Source organism: Lactuca saligna, chromosome 7 (assembly GCF_052625555.1).
Source record: "Lactuca saligna cultivar CGN05327 chromosome 7, ASM5262555v1, whole genome shotgun sequence".
NCBI lineage: Eukaryota > Viridiplantae > Streptophyta > Magnoliopsida > Asterales > Asteraceae > Lactuca > Lactuca saligna.
In genome coordinates this window covers 37,856,448-37,879,429 of record NC_136423.1, presented here as the reverse complement: position 1 = coordinate 37,879,429, position 22,982 = coordinate 37,856,448, and the positions used below count along the sequence as shown (strand labels likewise).

The 22,982-nt window shown below is 34.4% G+C and overlaps 1 protein-coding gene across 2 annotated transcripts; it reads left to right on the top strand.

Moving 5' to 3' along the window:
- Positions 1–8,055: 8,055 nt before the first annotated feature.
- Positions 8,056–10,112, top strand: LOC145003979 (uncharacterized). Of its 2 annotated transcripts, XM_078962886.1 has the most exons (9): positions 8,302–8,441; positions 8,577–8,621; positions 8,745–8,797; positions 8,911–8,970; positions 9,061–9,138; positions 9,260–9,389; positions 9,461–9,513; positions 9,582–9,716; positions 9,801–10,112. In XM_078962886.1, exons 3-9 carry the CDS (start codon positions 8,765–8,767, stop codon positions 9,945–9,947), a joined length of 636 nt encoding a protein of 211 aa, XP_078819012.1. In that variant the 5' UTR covers positions 8,302–8,441; positions 8,577–8,621; positions 8,745–8,764; the 3' UTR covers positions 9,948–10,112. The 2 variants fall into 2 exon arrangements, with proteins under 2 accessions (XP_078819011.1, XP_078819012.1); XM_078962885.1 differs by lacking the exon at positions 8,577–8,621 and having other exon boundaries at positions 8,056–8,441.
- The last annotated feature ends 12,870 nt before the right edge of the window (positions 10,113–22,982 follow it).

Below are 22,982 nucleotides of genomic sequence, written 5' to 3'. Positions count from 1 at the left end.
TTGAATCAAGAGAATGGTGCAAGAAATATGAGAGCCCAAGGCTCTTATTTATACTAATTGAATTTTCAAAAACTACCCTCCATAATTACTTAATGACCTTTTAGTTATATAAACAACTAAACACCCCTCTATAATACTATTTTAAATGGATTTAATGATATTTGTACTAAAGTAATGTCGAAAGAACTCAACATTAGTCTTATAATGACCGCATCGTCGATACCTTTCTAATGATATATACATATGTATATATATGTGTACGTATACATGACTTATACTTTATTTTAATACGTAAATATGCTATTATAATTTGTAACTCGTTCATACGAACTCCGTTTTTGACGTTCTTTATATCCACACGTAGGTGGAGACGTACTCTACAACTTTTGTTTAGACTCCGTCGGCTAATTTTGACTTTATTTTTAAAGTTATATTTTTAACAGGCCGGGACAGGATTGGTCCGTTAAAATCTCATAACTTCTTTATCCGATGTCCATTTTCGTCTGTATTTTTATCGTTACGCTACTAATAACGAGATCTTCGATTCTTGTTTAGGTTGTGTCGGCTAAAAATCAATCGATCTAAAATTCGAATTTCGGGTTGTACACCGCTAATCCGAAACTTCGAAAAATCATAACTTCTTCATACGAAGTCAGATTTGGGCGTTCTTTTTATCGATGTTCTTAGTTTAACATATTCTACGACTTTCGTTTAGAGCGCTAAGGCTAAATCTCTCTCTATCATAAATTTACTATTTTACGCTTCCCGGCGCCGTGCCGGTTCCGATGCGAAACTTCGACGGGTCATAACTTCTTCGTTATAACTCGGATTTTGGCGTTCTTTATATGTACGGAAACCTTGTGACATATTATACAACTTGGTTAAGATTATTTATTCTAAATAATCTTTTTGTAGAAAAGTCGTTTTCGACCCCTATTGCCTCTAAATTGACTAGCCCGGATCTGCGGGTGTTACATTAAGCGTGCTCGGGCGGGAGTAGTAACAGGATGGGTAACCCCCTGGGAAATCCTCGTGCCGAGTGGCCCAAAGCGGACAATATTGTGATACGCGCCAGAGGGGGATGTTACAGATATGGTTTTAAAAACATTTGGGTTTGTTACCCAAAACATTCATCACATTTTCATCAAAAACATTTCATTTTTGCAAAACATATTTCAAATAGACATTTTTGCAAAACATTAATCATATTTCAAATACTTATAGTTTTGGTTTATGGTTTTAGGTACTTTAGCTGATCTTGTTAGGGTGAAGGCGTGACCGTACACATCATCGCGTTTTTGGACTTATGATTTATGGGATACCTGATAATGACAAAGTTTTAAAAACTATGTTGAGAACGATTCTGATTTTAAATAATGTTTTGTAAAAAATGGGTTTTGTAAACACTTCTATAAAAAAGAGTTGTTCTAAAAAGTTTAAACTCCATGAAATTTTATGGATGTTACAGTCATGTCATGATATTGAAAAAATGGAAAAGACCGAAACATGCTCTAGGAAAGTGACATGACGCGAGATACAGAGTTTATGACTTATCGTATCAAAGCATCAATATCATTTATGACTGATAACATACCCTAAAAAGAGACATACGGTAGACCAATGAGACAACTTATTCCACCTACCATGAATATGGTGGACAAAGTAAGTACAACCAAAAACTCGTAATGATGAATAATCATGTAAGTGAACATATAGATTTTTGAAAGGAGACAAACAAAAAATATGAGAAGTAGGAGTTTAGCTAATCATATGGAAAATGGTTAGAAGTGCTTCTCCCAAAAATACACTACAATCCTCAAAAGACAGTAACAAAGAGCGGACAATTTCAACAAAATGTTGATGTTTTATTTCTATAACATTGTTTTGTTGAGGAGTATTGATATAAGACGATTGGTGTATGGTACCATTGATGCAAGTAACTTACTTAAATAGTTAGAAATACATTATACTACATAAGTCACATCGAAAACACTTCATAACAGTAGATGTTGTGTTTTGATAACAACTTTGAATCTGATGTGGATTGTGAATAATCCAAACTAGAGTTTCATGAGATAACACCAAGTATAATGAGTGTAATCATATACAAACAAGACATGAGATGTGGAACCCCTTATAAAGATATATGGGTGGGCCCTGCATATAAAAATGATCGCGATCAATACGAGAAAGAGAACAAGTGACATTTTATTAAGCGAAAAAGTAGAAAATTTTGCTAGTTTACAACAACTACAATAAAAACTATCATAAATGTTCGAATGACCTAAAGTACACGTAGAGACTAAAAACTGTAATTATGATGCTAATACATGTCCTAAATGAGAACGCTAAAGAAAAAATTCATAAGACAAATGACTTAAATGAATAGAAGATAAATCAATATTGTAAGTAACAACATCAGATCCTTTGAGTTGATCCACAACAAAGAGTTCCTTTGGCCCACAACTGATCCCGATCACCCTTGAGACTGTGGATCATGTGTACAAAAAAGATAATCAGAAAAGAAACCCCGATTACTAAATTTGCATAGTTGATTGACCGAGGCAAGGTTTAAAGAAAATTTAAGAATCTAATAGGCATCAATGAAATATATATGAGGAGTAATAATACAACCAACACTTTTTACTAGCATGTATATAACAATGATAGACATAATAGAATTGGGCAAACCAAGGGACAAAGAACACAAATGATGAAAAATAGGGTGACTTACGATGACATAGACAAGAATTCAAGATACATAAGGATAGAGGAAAACCTAAAGTACTGGATGAAAAAATACCTAACTGAGACATAGATGTTGACATGACAACATGATTAAAGGCAATAAACTGCTTGAACTACTAAAAAACCTAAAGATCCAAAGCATATGGTAGTGTGACTACCATGAAGATCTGTCTCCATCGAAGGTGCAACAACATTAGTAAACTACGGTAGACTAGATGCCCATGAGGTAGGACCATAAGGATATTGCTGAAATGTTCTAGATGGTTTGTTTATTGTGAAGATCGTTGTTGCTATTTTGCCTAGTTAAGTAATAGTGGGCAACGAGACTTCTAATGTTTTTATGTTTGCAAAAAGCATGTTTATCAAAAGCAATTTAAGAGTTGGTCTAAATTAGTTTGTAACATGAAATCGTTGTGACAAATCTCCTCTATAATTAGTTCATGAACAACATAATCAATTATGGGAAGCAAAGTACGATTGATGTAACGACCCAGAAAATTTTTCATTTTTAATTAATCAAACACATTTCCAATAACCATGAAATCCAGAACAATTGTTTTCAAATCCACATTCATTACAGCTTTATTTAAAAACATCAGAGTGTCCCATAAAACATTGGTGAGAGAGTGCACGCTGCGCCATTAAGCATTACCCTTGCCCTTGGGCTCAGATGTACCTGAAACAAATCCACAAACTATAAGCTAATGCTTAGTGAGTTCCCCGGAGCATACCACACACACACAAGCCACATAACACATATCATGTTAGCTATAAAGCTATCTCTACCACATAACATATCATGTTAGCCATAAGTTATCTCTACCATATAACATTAGTTATAAAAGCTGTCTCTACCACATATCCCTGCATAAGGATGCCATGGGCTTCCTCACATGGTCTTACACCTAAGTGTCATGGACTCTCCCTATGCTCTTTCCCTGCCGGACAACCATGGGCTCCCCAACATGGTCTTACATCCAAGTGTCATGGACTCCCCCATGGTCTTTCATGCAAATATCACAAAATCACTAGCATACAACTTATCATAAAGTTAACTATCATACCACAAATCTCTACTACAGCTAGTGTACCACATATCATAAAATGGGTCGGCTTGGTGTCTTAGACCCATTGGTATGGTAAGAAGACTTACCTTTTGTCTGATGAATCTGAAAGTTGCTCTCCTGACAGTCTGTAACCACTTGCACAGAATAATAACATTACCCAATGTTAGAATTTCACACATTCAATTGGAAACCCAAACTTCAAGTCCCTCCATAAGGCCCAACTATTCTTTCCCTTCTAATGGACCCAAAGTACATGTTAATAAATCATTAATGGGGCTCATGGCCTAATAGAGCCCAGTCATCACATCCATGGCCCACAACATATAAAATGGCCTGATATCCCCAAAATATAACCAGATCCAATAACCCATTGAGGCCCAACAGGTCAAAGGCCAAAAATAGATCCAAGTCCATCCGAAGTGCGTACACTTAGCGTATAACCCTGGTAAGTGCAACGTACTGGGTCTATGGGGCTTACGCGCAACATACGCTAGGTTACGCCCAGCATACTAACAGATTAAGCACTTTCTCCATTAAGTTCTTGATACTCGATTCCTTTACGTCTAAAGGTTGGATCTAAGCTTATTAAGACGACCTATGGCATAAAGTTGGCAACTTTTTGCCTTTGCATGTCTCATATGCTCCTAACACATCCATTAAGACCTTTTTAAGGTTCTTAACCCATGCATGAGGTCAAAACACCCACCAAGACTCCATTCTTATGTTGCAAACAAACCAAAGGACCTTAGATCTGTCATTTCCATCCTCTGGATTTGCTCAACTCACAAGAGGAGATCCAAAATCAACAAAGGGGACAAAAGTAGAAAACCCTAGCTAGATCTAGTGATTAAAGTGGAAGGTGCAAGCTTTATACCTCTAGAAGCTCCTCAAGGTCGACTAGATGCAGATTCTTGAAGCCCAATGGCACTCCAAGATTCCTTAACAACTTCTCCTTTTTAAATGCCGCTAAAAAGGCCACCAACACCCTCTCAAAGCTCAAAATGGTCTCACAAGCTCTCTCCGGAGTAGAAGGACATTCTAATACTATGGAGGCTCTCTAGGGTTAAGTCCAAGGGACTTAAGGACGTTTAAATATGCCTCATGTCCAAAAATTAGGGTTTGGTCATCTAGCACGTACGCCCAACGTACTTCTGGTATGCCCAACGTATGTGCTGCCCCTCCGCGATCATCCATGCATAGTACGCTAAGCGTACTCATAAGTACGCCTAACGTACTTTAGGGACTATTATGCTAAAATTAGTTTTCTTCAAGGTTTCAAAGTAATACCTGAATTGGAGTGTTATAATTGAGGATTGTCATGTGTAATCCTTCAAAATTAGAACGTAATGCCATCAAGAACTGAATCAAATGTTTTTTTTCTCCTTGCAATGTAAGGTCGAAATGACTTAAACTCAACAAATCTTTTAAGAGCCAATAGATCAATAAATAAGACATAGCAACATAGAAATCTCGAACACACATAATATTTTGTTAGAGGCCTCAAACTTTGTTGCTATATGGTATTGTTAATCAAAATTAGACTGGATGTACAGTCTATCCAAGTAATCCTAAACTTCTTTAGTGATAGTGATAATTTTGAAATTACCAGTTTCTCACATATAAAACGAAGTTTCTAGTTAGGGGCTTTCTCATTTTTAGGTTTTCATGATGTACAAATAACATAACCTAATATTTTTTTACACATAGAACAATTAGATCACAAGAACACCAATGATACAGATGTTAATGATTTTAGTGAATAAAAAAAGAGTATGCATAAGGTAAAGGAAATTTTGATGAATAAGTGAGGGGAAGATACTTTTATAATGAACCAATTCTCCTTTGATTGTTACCGAGGTGGGGGTCGTCGTCGGAGGGGGCAGCCGAGGAAGGCGGTGCCGGAGGTGATAGGTTGCTACTTAACCGTGTTGAATTGCCGACTTCTATTCTGCAACCAATTTCCATAGTTTTGATTTCCATTATAGTTTCCAAAACCATTGTTGTAGGAGGAGCAACAATGAAGGACGACAACAACAAAGGCGTAGGTTAGATGAGGGTGGAGCGGTGCAAATATGGGATATGGAGAAGGGTGGAGCGTTACTGGAAGTTAGGGCAAGGAAAATAAGAAGGTGTTTGGAAAAATAGAAAGAAAATGCCAAATTAGGGAAAGAGTTGCTTGGTTCTCAGTCAACGATCTTTTTTCAAGGGCCGAATCTGACTCCATGGTTGAGTAAAAGGCATACCATCATGATATCAAACGCACTGACTCAGATATCACAAATATGACATATATGAACTCTTACTGGACCAGTAAGAGTTATATCAAAGAAGGCCTAACTTAAACATTCATATGTTGACGTATAAACCAATATTATCTTATAGTCTAATAAATATCTTTTTGTAACATGTCATATTCTCATTCATTTTGCTATATGTTTTTTTTTTTTTGTGGTTATTTTAATTTTTTTTTCTATGTCATTTTATGTTTTTATTTTATTTTATTAAATTCCATATATTATTTAAATATAATAATTATAATAAATATAATAATAAATGACTATCAATTTAATTAATACAACTTTCCTTTTTATTTTTAAATTTTCTAAACTAAAATCCAATTATTTTATTTATATTATTGATTTAAATTTAATATATAAAAATTTCAATTTCAATAATATTTTTCTTGTTTTCGTTATAATACTTATTTTTTTCAAATAAACCAATATACTACAGTGGATTTACGACTAATGTTTATAAAATGAATTATCGCGCTTCAAATAGGGCTGTCAAATCGGGCAGTCGTGTTGTGTTTTTGTCTGACATGATACGACACGACAATGTTTTGTATAACACGAACACGATATAACACGATGTCGTGTTTTTTTCATTAACATGAAAACGAACAAATTAAAACACGACAACACAACACGACATGACAAATATAATATTACATAACTATTAGTGTATTTTATTTATACTTAAAGATACATAAGCACGATAAAAACGACAAACACAAAAAACCCGACAACCATTAGCGGAATTAGGATCAAAGTAAAAGGGTATCCCAATTATTATTATTATTATTATTATTATTATTATATAATATACAATAAGATCTTGAAATGAGATGATCAAGAAAAACTTTATGTTGACTAAACCAGCATTAGAGTGATATGTATTTTACAAGTTTTGACCATCATTTACACTTAAGTAATCTTTAGTTTGTAATTACTACCTACCACTTGTCACTACAAATGCATCCACCCTCTACTTCTAGAGGAAAGAACTATCATTTAAAGCATGGCACATGTTACATAAAGAAAATTTACAACTTCTTTTGTCAATAATATAAATCCGGCATTCGGCAAGCAACAAGTACAGTCTAGAAACAAAAAGAAGAAATCATTCTTGGCTAAGTCAACTAATTAAGTCTAACTACCAACACCAAATCTATGGATAACAAATTAGTGACTTGAAATTTAAACTCAAAGCAATAACCCTAGATTTAAGCTCGGTTGGTATGACAATATAGACTGAGATTTGGAAGTGAAATCAGAGCAACGAAGACAAATAATTCGTGTTAAACATATAGATAGATGTCGATTTCAGTTACATTAACAAAATTAAATCAAAAGAAAACGCTACTACTAGATCGAAAGGATATCGAGGGCTTCCTTAGTACGTACCCTTTGAAAATCAGGGGGTGCAACACCGGGGAGATAGAATGATTTAGAAGATGAGATGGAGAAGACGATCGAGATGAATAGAGTAAACCAGATGGGGTGTCGTTCCAATTCCGAGATCTCGATCGAGTGAGGTAGTATGTAGGTAGAACGAATCCATGTTTTGAGATCTCCGAAAATATTTACCCTACTAATATTCTTTTGAGGGGCATCCCGGGATACCCCGGGATCCAATGTGCCTCTGCCTATGCCGACAACCACATGTTAATCGTATCAATTTCGTATCGATTAATGACCAAGAACACGACACGATACGTCATCGTGTTTTTTAATCTTGACACGGACACGACACGAACACGAATTCGATTTTTGACTTCGTCCCGATTTCGTTTCATTTCGTGTATTTTTATCGTATCATGTTATAAATTGACACCCTAGCTTCGAGCACGTTAGCCCTCAACAATTGATTTCAACTAAATTTCCAAACAACCTCTAAATCAAAATATTTACATTAAAAAAAAAAAAAAAAAAATCATCCCTGCAAAAACCATCATACCAAGTTATCGAACATAGTTTCTTATCCATAGATATCCTCAAACCACTAGTAGTTCCAGGGAATTTCAACGAAAACCGAAAATGTTACTATTCAACAGTTTATCAGTTTCAGTCCCAACAATTTCAACGATTCCCTCGATTCCTAGTCATTTGAGTAGATTTGGCCGGCATTACCATCACCTCCTACGCGTTCCCCGGCCATTTTCTTCGAATCCGCTACCCATTGTTACAAAAAACCAAAACCCCTTCCTCTCTTCGGCCTTGGTATCAACCGAAGAAGGCAATACAGAAGTTGAATTTCAAGTGTTAACTGCCATCAACAGTATATACAACGACATCGTCATCGTAGATACAGCTGAATCACGAATGCTCCTCCTTGACTCTACTCGTATGCTCTTTTTATATCTCTCCGTGTGTGTTTCCGTACATTTATCTGTCGATAATGCAATAGTTTCATCTGATTGATCTAAAATCATTTAGGTCGTATTGTTTACGACTATCTCGAATTCAACTTTCGTTTCAGGCGCCTGTTGGGAAGATGGTGACAATGATTCGAATCTCTTATAATGTACTTCCAGTTTTTGTTACCAATTCACCACTAGCATTGTGTTAAAACTCAAATGCTTATTACAAAGTATAATATGCTTTCAAATCTAGCTCCTTTCCTAAGTTGCTGTTGATGATACTGCAGATAATGTTCACAGCATCTTTATGAAAGGACAGACATGGACTGGTTCATATTGGGTATGCTCGGTTTATTGTGCCAATTCTTGGTTGTAAAGTGTTAAACAAAATGGTTTAATGTTTCATCATACTCATTGTGATTGTGTGATATTTCAACAATTTGTACACTACAGGATGAATTTGCTACCTTACCAGCTATTATTCCAGAAGGTCCAATTGCAATTTTTGGATTGGTAAAGTTTAATTGTGTTCTGTTATGTATTTAACATTAATTATCTTTATTGATCAACCAAAATTCACAGTTGAAATATGTTAAATTGCAGGGTGGTGGAACAGCTGCACATTTGATGCTTACTTTATGGCCTTCACTGCAGCTTCATGGATGGGAGATTGATGAAATTGTAATGAATCATAGCTTCTAATCGGGTGTTTAAGAAAAATGAGAATGTATTAAACATGGTGTTAAAGTGAAAATTTGGATTATTGACTATATGTCTATATCTTTTTCTTTACATATTTCAGTTGATTGATAAAGCAAGAGAACATCTTGGATTATCTGATCTTGAAAAGCATACGGAAGATGGTGGCGTTCTTCATGTCCATATTGGTGATGCACTTTCTACATCAAGTAACATTCCCGGGGGGTATTCTGGTAATTTCAAATTCTCAATCAATTAAATTTCGTTTATTTTCATTGTCGTTTCATTTGAGAATTCTTTTCAGGTATTGTTATTGACTTGTTTTCTGGTGGAGAGGTTTTGGCTCAGTTACAAGAGGTATAAACAGTTAAACACACACACACACACGTAGTCAATAGATTTTATTTACTAGTTTCTGTTGACAGGTGGAAACCTGGTTGGAAATTAATAAAAAATTGATGCCAAATGGTCGGCTCATGGTGAATTGTGGTGGCAGTAGTGATGCTATATGGGAGAAAAATTCCACCATTAATGCCATGTGCAAAGCATTTCCTGGACAAGTAAGAAGGCTATTACAAACTGATGATTTTAAATATGCAATTTTTTTTTTACCATATAGCATTATTATTAATTACTTACAACAGGTAAATTGGAAAAAGATGCCAAAAAGTGATGGTGAGAATTACCTTGCATTTACGGGTCCTTTACCGGATTTGAGCATGTGGAGTGTTGGTCTTCCTGATAGATTGAGTTCAAGCATTAAGCAATGGACCTCATGTTTTCCTTCATAATTAGGTCAGTTCCCATGTTAGATTTTGTAAATTTATTGTGGTTTTGATTTGCTATTAAATTGAACCAATTTGTAGTTTAGGTTGTGTAGTAAAGAAGCAAGATTTTTAAGTGTATTGTTTATAAAATTAATGGTGGATATCAAATTATCAAGTTTAACAACAGAAGACATGAGTAAACCTAGATTCTTTTAACTCTCCCTCAAACTTTCAGAGTTTGAACTTATTCTACAGTTGTATTCTTCTTCTTCTTCTTCAATTTCTGTTAAGATGTTCTTTTAGATTAAAATAGTAACATACTTTTAACAATAAACCTTTGTTTCTCATGTTTCTTGTAAACCAACAAATGTAATCTTAGCTAAAAGAGGGTATTAGAATTGCTTCACATGGATCTTTTTTGGTCATTGTCTAGATTGGCTTGACCTTGGTTTGAGTCATAAACATGAGACCGGTGGATTTTTTTTTGGAAAAAAATAAATTATAAAATCATATTTGGTTGTATTATAATTTCTATACAAAGTGTTCTCTCTCTCTCTCTCTCTCTCTCTCTATATATATATATATATATATATATATATATATATATGTTGTAAATAATTGATGAATAACACAAATAATTGGTGCATTTGTAAAAGTCAATACTTATAGCTAGTTAGGTAGACATGTGAAGAGTAAGATTTGCACTATAAATATCTATCTATTGTAAAAAATGTGACACAGAAATTTGAATACACTTTACAAGTGATCAAATTCTCTCCAAATCTTTCTTTCTTCTTTCTTAAAATTATAGTTTAGTATTGTTAATCTTTTTTAAATTATGTTAAATTTATAACACATTATCAACACGAAAGTTATAATTAAGGTTATTAAACAAGTGAAAATCACATCTATCTTAGTCAATGTATGTATTACTTAGTAAAAACATTATTAATTATAAGAACCTCCATCATATTAAAATAATAAAATTACTAATGAATTAATACAACTTATACATTATGGACATATGTCCTACTAACGATTTTTATTTCATATACTAACATTTCTTTATGTATTCTAATTTTATGAATACTAACATTTACATTATGCAACTAACTTTTATTTATGCATACTAACATTTACATTATGCAAGTAATTTTTATTTATATATACTAACGTTTATTTATACGTGTCAATGTTTATTTATATTTTAGATACTCTTCATAATTTTATTTAAACATTTACTAATATCTATTTATGTTTTTAATTAGTAAAATTATATCAAATAAAGTTATATATTAGTTATAAGTCTTATTAAATGATATATATATATATATATATATATATATGCAATGGTTATAAACAACAAAAGCAACTATTATATATATTTTTTACAATAAATAAACATCTTTACCTTGCTTATTTTACCCACAACAAATATTTCTCTCTTCTATCAAACAAATCAATTTCAAGAAATCAAGCTTCAAGACGATTCATCATTTTGTGATAATCATGACTATAATAGTCATGTTACTTTTCATTCCAATCCTTAACATCGAAAATAATATGGAATTTCATCTACTTTTAGGTTTGTATGCAATGTTAGCTTTACTGTTTTTTTTTTTTGTGTAATATTTATTGAAATAAATGAGTTTTAATTTTAATTTTTATATTGTTTAAAATTTATGGTTACAGTATGTCCAACATTGTAAAGCTCGAGTTTGTAGCACTTGAAGTTAGTAGGAAAAACTATGCGCCATGGATGATAGATGCAAAAATGCATCTTGAATCCATGAGAATATCAAATTTTATATATGAATTTAATAATTGCTTGACACAAGACAAGGCGAAAGCACAAGTTTTCCTTCGTAAACATATTGATAAAATGTTGAGATTTCAATATCTTGATGTTACTAATCCAACTATTCTCTAGAATCTTTTGAAAGAAAGATTTGATCATCAAAATGATGTTGTACTTCAAAATGCTAGAGATAAATGGAGAACACTGAGGTTTCTAGACTTCAAGAAGGTTAATGAATACAACTTAACTTTGTTCAGAATATGTTCACAACTCAAGTATTGTGGACAAGAAGTTACTTGTAACACTCGAAAAATTCAAGCCAATTTTAAACTTTTTAAAACATTTAGAAACCAACAGTTATTACCAATTTGTTTTCAAAACAGTTCAATATTAGAGTATTCCCCCGGAACCATATCACATAAATCATAAAACATGAGGACCGGTACGATCACGCCTTCGCCTTGCCACGGTCTCCTGAAGTACCCGAAACAAAACACTGAACTGTAAGCCTGAAAGCTTAGTGAGTTACCCCCAAAATATCGATACACATACAATCCACATAGCAATATCAACATTAGCATATCATATCAATAAAAACATAACAACATGCATTGGATCCACAACTTTACAAGCTGGACTATCCTTGGGCCCTCAATATGAGTCTGGAATGCCTACAGGGCCCTCAACTCGTATCTGGAATGCCATCGAGCCCTCAATACGAGTCTGGAATGCCTATCGGGCCCTCAGCTCGTATCTGGAATGCTCCCGAGTCCTCAGTATGAGTCTGGAATGCCTACCGGGCCCTCAACTCATATCTGAAATACTCTCGAGTCCTCAGGATGAGTCTGGAATGCCTACCGAGCCTTCAGCTCATATCTGGAATACTCTAGGGTTTGTTGGCTACCGCACGAAGCAGTACAACCTCAACCCATGCCACATAACATGTCGATATGTAACAGATAAATGCACATACAGGTAATCAATCAGTATCATAGGCAGTCCTACAGATCTACCCGACTAGCATATCAACTGGCATACATTACTAACTCAACTCAACATATCAACAACTACTAGGTTATCAAATCCAATGGGCCGATCTTGGTGCCTTAAACCCTTTAGTATAGTGAGGATAACTCACCTGGAACTACTGAAGTCTTGCAGATACAACCCCAACTGCTGGTTGACAGGTTCCCGCACTATCAACATAAAACAATACCCAATTAGTAATTGGGTTCCAAGCCTAAGTCTAACTCACACCACAAAAGCCCAAAAGTAAAATAATGGGCCAAAGTCCAACATATGGCCCAATTTTCTAAATTAGGCCCAAACCTCTACATGGTTTTTCTTTAAGGTCCATCCCATTATTCCAATCCAATTCCCATGGTTCAATATCACATAATCACAATTCCCATGGTTCAATATCACATAATCATGAAGGCCCAATTATGGCCCATCTATGGCCCAATTTTCCAAATTGGGCCCATGACTCTTACATGGACCTTATCCTAAAACCATACAATTATTTAGTCAATTTACTTATTTTTGAAAAGCCCATTAATAGTCCATTCACCAAAGCCTAATAGGAAGGCCCAAATCAAGGCCTAATTTCATATAAAATGACAATTAAGGTTAAGTATTTCTTACTTAACCCATTAAGGATTTAATCTATTAAGTTGCTTACTTTACTAAATAATTCATATGGTGTGATTGAGCTTAATACACAATTCCATTCCAATGACCCAAATATGGGTCCCGATAAGTCCAAGCCCATAATCCCAAAATTAGGGTTTTCACATGAAATGATGATTAGGGTTAAGTATTTCTTACTTAACCCATTAAGGACTTAATCCATTAAGTCCATTATTGTTTTAAATTAGTTTGCCATTTATTATTATTTAATATTTCAAGTTTATTAAATAATTCTTGTGTGTGTGTCTCGATTTCCCACAAATTATGGTTTTATGCCATTAGGGTTTTCCAAACCCTAATTAAGTTTTTCCAACCCAATACTAGCCCATTTATCAATTTGTTGAGCTTTTAGGTCAATTAGGGCTTTATTGAGCGCCTATTAAGCCTACTAAAAAATTATTAAGCCCATTAGGGTTTTATTGGGTTAATTAGAATCCATTAGATCTATTAGGGTTTCCTTAGCCCATTTGGATTCATTGGGCCCATCAGGGCTTCTTTGGACCCATTAGGGTTTTATTTACCCCAAACGAGTCGTGTCGACGAGGCAAAGCACACCGCTACCCAACACGGTGGCCGGTGGCGGCAGCCACCACCTTAAGGTGGTGGTTTTCAATTTCTTTTCATTATACCATTCATGTTACAATTTACAACTCAAGATCCGAAATCACAAACACACACTAAAGAAACTACACCAACCCATGGTGGTAGCCACCACCTCACGGTGGTGGCAGTGACTCTTCCATGAACTCCGACAAAACACCCAAACACAAGCACAAACTCCAAACTAGAGACCGGACCCCGATAAAATACGCATCCACACGAACACCAAGAGACGGTGAAGGGCAGTTTGACGGTCCTAGGGGTCGGCAGCACCCTTAGCAACCAATTTGAGCGGCGACAGATGATGGCTTCGGCTTCAACAACAACGACACAAGGCAGCGGCGATCGATCCCGATGATGTCGGTGGCGAACAGCAAGAAGGAGAAGAAAAGGGGAAGAAGAAGGCGGCGACAACGTCACACGTTAGCGGAAAAGGTGAAGTAGCAGCGCCTGGAGGCTGCTCTTTACCCCTCGTCAGTCTTCAATGTTGTCGACGACAAGGAGGCTCGATGATGACGATACAGTGGTGTCAGAACCGAGCTGGCGGACTCGTTGCTGCACCGGCGGCTGATGGGGGTTCCCATGGTGATGACGGCTACCAGGAGGATCCGAATGGGTGGTTTGACTGGTCGGGAAACTATTGTAACAGGTGGCGGTGATCCCACCGACTCCAACAGCCACGGTGGTCGCCGGTGGTGAGGATGACCAAGGCTGGTGTGGCGCCGATAATGGGAGAAGGAAGAATGTCGGTTGCCATAATACTTAGGGTTAGGGTTCTTCGATGTCATCGCAACATATATATATATATATATATATATATATATATATATATATATATATATATATATATATATACCCGGATTTATGACAACCTTCCCATAATTACATACTTGGTCCCTCCCCTTGGGATCTTTTCAAGATTAATCCAATAATTACCCTTTAGACCCCGACATCTAAAATTCTTCTCACAACAACTCCGTAATTTACTAAGCAACCCTTAACTTCTCAATTATGCGTAGTAACTCCTCGAGACCAACTCTAATTATATAATTATTAATTTTAGGGCTACCGACCATTCATCAACTTTATCTATTTATTTATTTAATAAATGGAGTGTTACATTACTGATGAAGATATGTTGGAGAAAACTTACTCCACGTTTCATGCAACAAACATTACCTTGATGTAACAATATTGATTGTAAAAGTTCACAAGATCTTATGAACTGAATGCATGCCTGCTTGTTGCAGAGCAAAACAATGAGCTCTTGATGAAAAACCATGAATCTCATCCAACGTGATTAGTAGCACTTTCTAAAGCAAATGCTTCACTGATACTCATCAAAACAATATGCGTGGACGAGGGCATGGTCGAGGACGATGCCATGACTATTTTAATTGAAACCAAGGCCAAAATCAGAACCATAATTCTGGTCATGGACAAGGTAATAATCGTGGTCATGGCCAGAAAAGGAATAATTATCAATCTTTACAAAGAAACAATGTCCGTACACAAGATAAGACCAAAGTGGCAAGACATGATACTGGGACCTCACAAAAATCTGATGGTTCATGCTATAGATGTGGTAGCACAGGCCATTGGTCAAGGACCTGTCGCACACCTGCACATCTTTGTCAACTTTATCAAGTGTTCATTAAAGGAAAAGTAAAAGAAGCAAACCTCATTGATAATGTTGAATGCACTCCGCTAACTTTTGCTGATTACTGCAATGACATAAAAGACATAAACTAAAAACTTAGTAAACATGTTTGTTCTTCATTTGTTTTTCATGTAATGTATTTCCTACAATAAGTGAACCTTCTTTAAAATAACTATTATGATTTTGTTTATTCACTTATTATTTATTTCATATGTGAAGTTTAATATGAGTCCAACTGGAGCATAACACAAAGAAAAGGTTGGAGCTCTTTGTATAGCAGATAGTGGTAGTACGCATACTATTTTGAAATCAAAGAAATATTTTTCAGAATTAGTACCAACAAAAACAACCATCCAAACAATATCGGGCCCTGCAGACTTGATAAAGGGAACTGGAAAAGCTCATTTTACATTACCAAATGGTACAAGATTTTGTATAGAAAATACCTTATTTTCTCCAAAGTCTAATGGAAACTTACTAAGTTTCAATGACATATATTTCAAAGGATATGAAACAAAAACTGTGACTATAGAAATAAGAAATATATGTATATTTTAGACAAAAACCATGTGCTTGAAAAACTACCACACTTGATTCTGGTTTGCATTATACATATGATTGAATCAAATATGGTAATCAATGGAAAACATTGTGATCCTGGGACATTCAATTTATGGCATGATAGGTTGGGTCACCCAGTATTAACAATGATGCGAAGGATAATTGAGATCACGCATGGGCACCCATTGAAGGACCAAAAGTTCTCTCAATCCAACGACGTAAGGCCATGAACATCTTGTTCCCTTGGAAAGTTAATTATAAAACATTCTCCAATGAAAGTTGAAAGGGAGTCACTTAGATTTCTAGAAAGAATTCAAGGTGATATATGTGGACCGATTCATCCACCATTTGGACCATTTAGATACTTTATGGTCTTGATAGATGCATTTAGCAAATGGTCTTATGTTTGCCTATTATCAACTCGTAATATGGCATTTGTAAAGTTTTTTGCTCAAATTATTAAATTAAGGATACATTTACCTAATTATACTATCAAAAGAGTGAGACTAGATAATGCTGGTGAAATTACTTCACAAACATTTAATCACTATTGTATGTCTATAGGAATTGTTGTTGAGCATTCAGTTGCTCATGTACACACACAAAATGGTTTAGTTGAATTACTAATTAAACGTCTACAACTAATAGCTAGACCATTGATAATGAAGACCAAATTTCCTGTTACTATTTGGGGCCATGCAATCTTACATGGTGGATCATTAATACGCATGAGACCAAGTTCATATCATGTATATTCTCCCCATTCAACTTGCTTTTGGTCAAAAGTCAAATATATCTCATTTGAGAATTTTAGGGTGTGTAGTATATGTCCCCATTGCACCACCACAACGAACAAAAATAGGTTCTCAAATAAGGTTGAGAATATATGTTGGTCATGAGTCAGTCTCTATTATAAGATATCTAACCATTAACAAGTGATGTTTTTACAGCACATCTAGCGGATTGCCAATTTGATGAGGAAAATTTCCCATCATTAGGGGGAGAAAAGAAGATTCTAGAAAATGATGTTTCATGACATGAGCCTTCTTTATCATATCTTTACCCTCACACAAAGCAATGTGAAATGGAAGTTCAAAAGATAATGCATTTCCAAGAAATGGAAAATCAATTACCTGATGCATTTACTGGCAAAAAAGAGTGACTAAATCATATATACAAGCTGTCAATGTTCCAGCTCGAATTGAAATTCCACATGGACAATCTGATGATAAAGCCACTCAAAAGTCTAAAACACGCCTGAAGTGTGGAAGACCATTTGGTTCTAAGGATAAGAACCCACGAAAAAGAAGAGGAGTAGAAAATACACTAGATCATGAGGAAAGTGTTCCTAGAGAAACACAAATTATCAAAATTCCCCCAGGAAAAGAGGATGTTGCACTAAATTATGGTTAAACGAATAGAATATGTGACCAAAACGAAACTGACAATATAAGTGAGATATTTTCTTATTCAGTTGCACGTGATATTATGAATGATGATCCTAAACCACAATCTATCATTGAATGTCAAAGAAGAAATGATTGGGCTAAATGGAAGGACGCTATGTAAGTTGAGTTAAATTCTCTTAACAAGAGAAAGGTTTTTGGGACCATTATCCTCACACCTAGAATTATGAAACCATTAGGGTATAGATGGATATTCATATGAAAAAGAAATGAGAAAGACGGAATTGTAAGATACAAGGCTAGACTTGTTGTTCAAGGTTTCTCTCAAAAACGTGGAATTGATTATGATGAAACTTATTCACTGGTAATGGATGCAACTACTTTTAGATATTTAATAAGCTTGACAGTTTAGAGATGCGTCTTATGGATGTTGTTATAACTTAGTTGTATGGATATAATCGTTTAAGCGATTATTTGACAAGTAAATGTTATAAAAATAACACTATTTGTTCATGCGTATTTATTAAGAAAACAACATCTGAATATATGATAATTGTTGTGTATGTTGATGATCTAAACATTAGTGGAACAAATAAAGAAATCCTTGAAATGATTGAACTTTTGAAGAAAGAATTTGATATGAAAGACCTTGGAAAAACCAAATATTGTCTTGGTTTACAAATTGAGCATATGCCTAACGGAATACTTGTTCATTAATCAAATTACACATACAAAGTATTGAGACGTTTCAATATGGACAATTTCAAGCCTTTAAGTACTCCAATGGTTGTTAGATCATTAAATATTGAAAATGATCCATTTCTTCCATGCGAAGAAAATGAAGAAGTCCTTGGTCCATAAGTACCATAACTTAATGCAATTAGAGCTCTTGTGTATCTTACCAATTGTACTAGACCTGACATTTCTTTCGCTTTAAACTTGCTAGCAAGGTTCAGTTCATCCCAACAAAAAGACATTAGAGTGGGATTAAACATATTTTTTGATACCTTCGAGGAACTAGTGATTTAAGGTTATTTTATCCTAACAATTCAAAACAAGGTCTGATTGGTTATGCAGATGCAGGTTATTTGTCTGACCCTCATAAAGCTAGATATCAAACTGGATACGTATTCATGAATAGAGGTACTACAATTTACTGGCATTCTCTAAAGCAAACACTTGTTGCCACATCCTCAAATCATTCTGAAATAATTGCACTAAATGAAGTAGAAAAGAACGTTCATGGTTAAGATCGATGACACAACTGGTTTAACTTCATGTGGAATTGACAATGATATATGTCCAACTTTAATTTATGAAGATAACTCAACATGTATCACTTAAATGAAAGAAGGATATATCAAGAGCGACAATACAAAACATATACCTCCAAATTTTTTTTGAGTACACTCAAGATCTTATAAAGAACCATCAGGTTGAAATAAAATATGTTCAATCGAGCAACAATGCAACAAACTTTTTTACGAAGACACTTCCTACTGCAATCTTCAGGAAACATATACATGGCATCAAAATGCGATATGTGCATAGAATATAATGTAACAAATGTCTAAATAAGGGGGAGTCAATTATACACTGCACTCTTTTTCTCATCGTTAAAGTTTTCTCCCATTGGGTTTTTTTTAGCAATGTTTTTAATGAGGCAATACTTCAAAGTTGAACTCTGAATCTAAAATTGTATCATCCAAAGGGGAGTGTTGTAAATAATTAATGAATGACACAAATAATTGGTGCATTTGTAAAAGTCAATAGGCATGTGAAAAGTAAGATTTGCTCTATAAATATCTCTCTATTGTAAAGAATGTGATACACCAATTTGAATACACTTTACAAGTGATCAAATTCTCTCCAAATCTTTCTTTTTTCTTTCTTAAAATTTTAGTTAGTATTGTTAATCTTGTTTAAATTATGTTATATATATATATATATATATATATATATATATATATATATATATATATATATATATATATATATATATTGTAACGCCCGCAGATCCGGGCTAGTTAATTTAGAGGCAATAGGGGTCGAAAACGACTTTTTGACAAAATATTATTTGAATAAATAATATTAACCAAGTTGTGGAATATGTCACAAGGTTTTCGTACATATAAAGAACGCCGAAATCCGAGTTATAACGAGAAGTTATGGCCCGTCGAAGTTTTACGGCAAAACCGGCACGACACCTGGAAGCGTAAATAGTGAATTTACGATAAAGCGAGATTTAGCCTTAGCAATCTAAATGAAAGTCGTAGAATATGTTAAACTAAGAGTGTCGATAAAAAGAACGCCCAAATCTGACTTCGTATGAGGAAGTTATGATTTTTCTAAGATTCGGCTTAGTAGTGCACGACCCGAAACTCGAATTTTAGTTCGAGCGGTTTTTGGCTTACGTGACCTAAATGAAAGTTGAAGATCTCATTAATAGGAACTTAACAGTAAAAAGACAGATGAAAACGGAGTCCGTATGAAGGAGTTACGAATTCTTCGCGGTCATTTAACAATCTAAACACCTCCTACTGTTAAATTTGAGATCGGTCGAGAATTAGCCGACAGAGTCTAAATGAAAGTTGTAGATCTTAATTTTACCTATGCATTGAAAAAAGAATGTCGAAAACGGAGCTCGTATGCGAGAGTTATGATTTTTCTAAGTTTGAAGGCTGATACGCGATAGGGGGTGACGTGGCACCACCAGAATTGGACACGTGGCACCACCAGAAGGCCACCACATGCACCAAATCGGCGAGTAGATCCCCCTATTTGGAGAGTCCATCAGATATTTTCACTATAAATAGAGGTGTCGGGTCTAGCCTCTTCTTCACACTTCCCAAACCTTCTTTCTCTCTCTAGTTTCTCTCTCTAACCTCCCTTAAGCCCCCTAAAGCCTAGGTAAACCCCCTAGCACCCGAAGAAAGCGCCGAGGCTCCCGGAGTCCCAAGAAAAAAGGTCTTTCGGCTCGGAAACACTGCTCCAACGAAGCCCGATTTTCGAGAAAACCCGCTGTAAGTGAGTTACGCCTACCCTATCTTTAGCATAACTTATGTTTCGATATAGTAATGTTATTAGGACCTTAAAATAATTATTTGGGCTATTATTATGAGTTATATTGAGTGTTATTTAACACTTATATAATAATAATCATAGCTAGACTATTAATTAGTCGTGGTTATCGTTAGACTAAACCCCAGTGGTATTGGTACTAGGTTTTATCGAAGGAAAATGTTTTGAGAGTATCGAAGCGCTGAGTCACCACCTTTCAGGTGAGTGCATAGTTACTTTCATCTTACACATAGATATGAAGTATTTTATATAAATTACATGCTATGTGTGCATATTATCTGAGTACTTGTTGTCTTTGCTAAATGAACGATTTTATACATGTTTTAAATGATTTAAACTGTATATGTATTTTATATCTACGATAATGTTGGGGTAAACATGGGTAGATATAATAGATGGAATATGAGTTGAATGATGAGTTGAGAGGTGTTATAGACCACGAGGTGAGGGTGAGAGGTGGACGATGTGAGAAACCTTTTTCCCAAATGATGGCCTCGTCATTCAACAGAGTATGGATGACAACCACGGACTATTCTAGATAGTCCAGTGGAACACTAGCAGACTCGCAACCTGTAGGTGTTGTGAACGATGTGTTCACCCGATGTACTCTAAACCCTGGTGATCATGCAGACTTGATGCCTAAACCTTGGTGATCATGCCGACTTGATACCTAAACCTTGGCGACTATGCAGACTTAGTACCTGTTGTGTAAACCGTGGCAACAATGGATTTCTTGTCGATTCCTTAGGATAATCCTTAGGAATGAATGAACGAGGAATAGATGATTCTTAGGGTAGATCCTTAAGAGTAAAGAAGGTAATGGGGATGAGTAATTGGGTTGATTGTTTTATTGTTAAACATAATAATTATATTATTGTGGGTTGAAAATCCTATGTACTCACCAGGTTTCCCAACCTGACCCACTCAGTTTATTTGTATCACAGGTGTCGATATGAAGTGACATTACACTGAGAGATTAAAGAGATGTAGATCACTAGTGTAAATAAATGTAAGTCCGTTTATGCTTATGTTCCTATATTGACGATGACATCCTAAACGTTTTAAAATGAATAAAATACGTTTCTTCGAAAATGTTTTGATAACGTATTTATCGTATTTTTCTGGGAACAAATTCCGCAACATTTTTATGAAAAGAAGTACTCTGATTTTTATAAAGCATAAACAAAATCGGTCTTTCCTGGCCATGAAAATGGGGATGTCACATATATGAAGTGGTTTAAATAAGAACCCAAAAAGATTATGAACCATTAGCTCCTATTTCTTTGGTAATACTTTTTAGCACATATCATTTTATTTTGTAGAAAAATATAGAAAATTTAATAAAAATGAATTATGTCTTGACAAATTCAATTTTCTCTTTCTATGTAGATTTCCTTAAAAAATGTTTCGTTTATAAGACATTCATAATTTAATATTTGCATGTATTTATTTGTTCATATTGAAACACAATTTATATAATATATAGATTTTAATACAGTCTATTTTTAGTTTAATATATAAAATTCACAACATAATACAATCCATTATACACTAATTCACAAATTCAAATAAGTTAAACTCAAACTCTCCCACCACCAACAGCTACCCCACACCGCTAACAACTATATGTGCCACTTTTGCAACTATCATTCCTTACAAAACAGATTTGTATATAAAATTATGGATTCATAGCTTAAATATTATATTCACAGTTTAATAAACCAATTAATTTACTAATTAAAAGTTTAATGCAATATAATTATAAAAACTATTATATTCTTACATATTTATACAACACAAAAAATTAATACACACATTCATACATAAATCAATCATATTTTAACACAAAATTTATTAAAAATCCACAGCTTAATAGAAATAATTCATAATTTAGTACACGAAATTCATAGCTTGATATAAAAAATTTCACAGTTTAATGCATAAAAGTTATACATTCAAAACCATATTCTCAACTTAAAACTTACGTATGTAACTTTAGATTTATAGACTAGTGTTTCTTTTAAGGTTTATCTACACAAATATTCACGATTAAAATTTTACATACTTTATTTAAAATTAGATTAAATCATATATATGTATAATGCTACTTGCATCTCATTTTTCAAAAACAAACAAGGAATTAATGAAAATTGACCACTTAATATCCAATTCACAGCATAATGACCATCAATTCACGGCAGTCAGATATCTGTCGATCAGCTTTTCAGCATTCAGCCTTACGAGGTGAGTTACCTTCCAGTAGA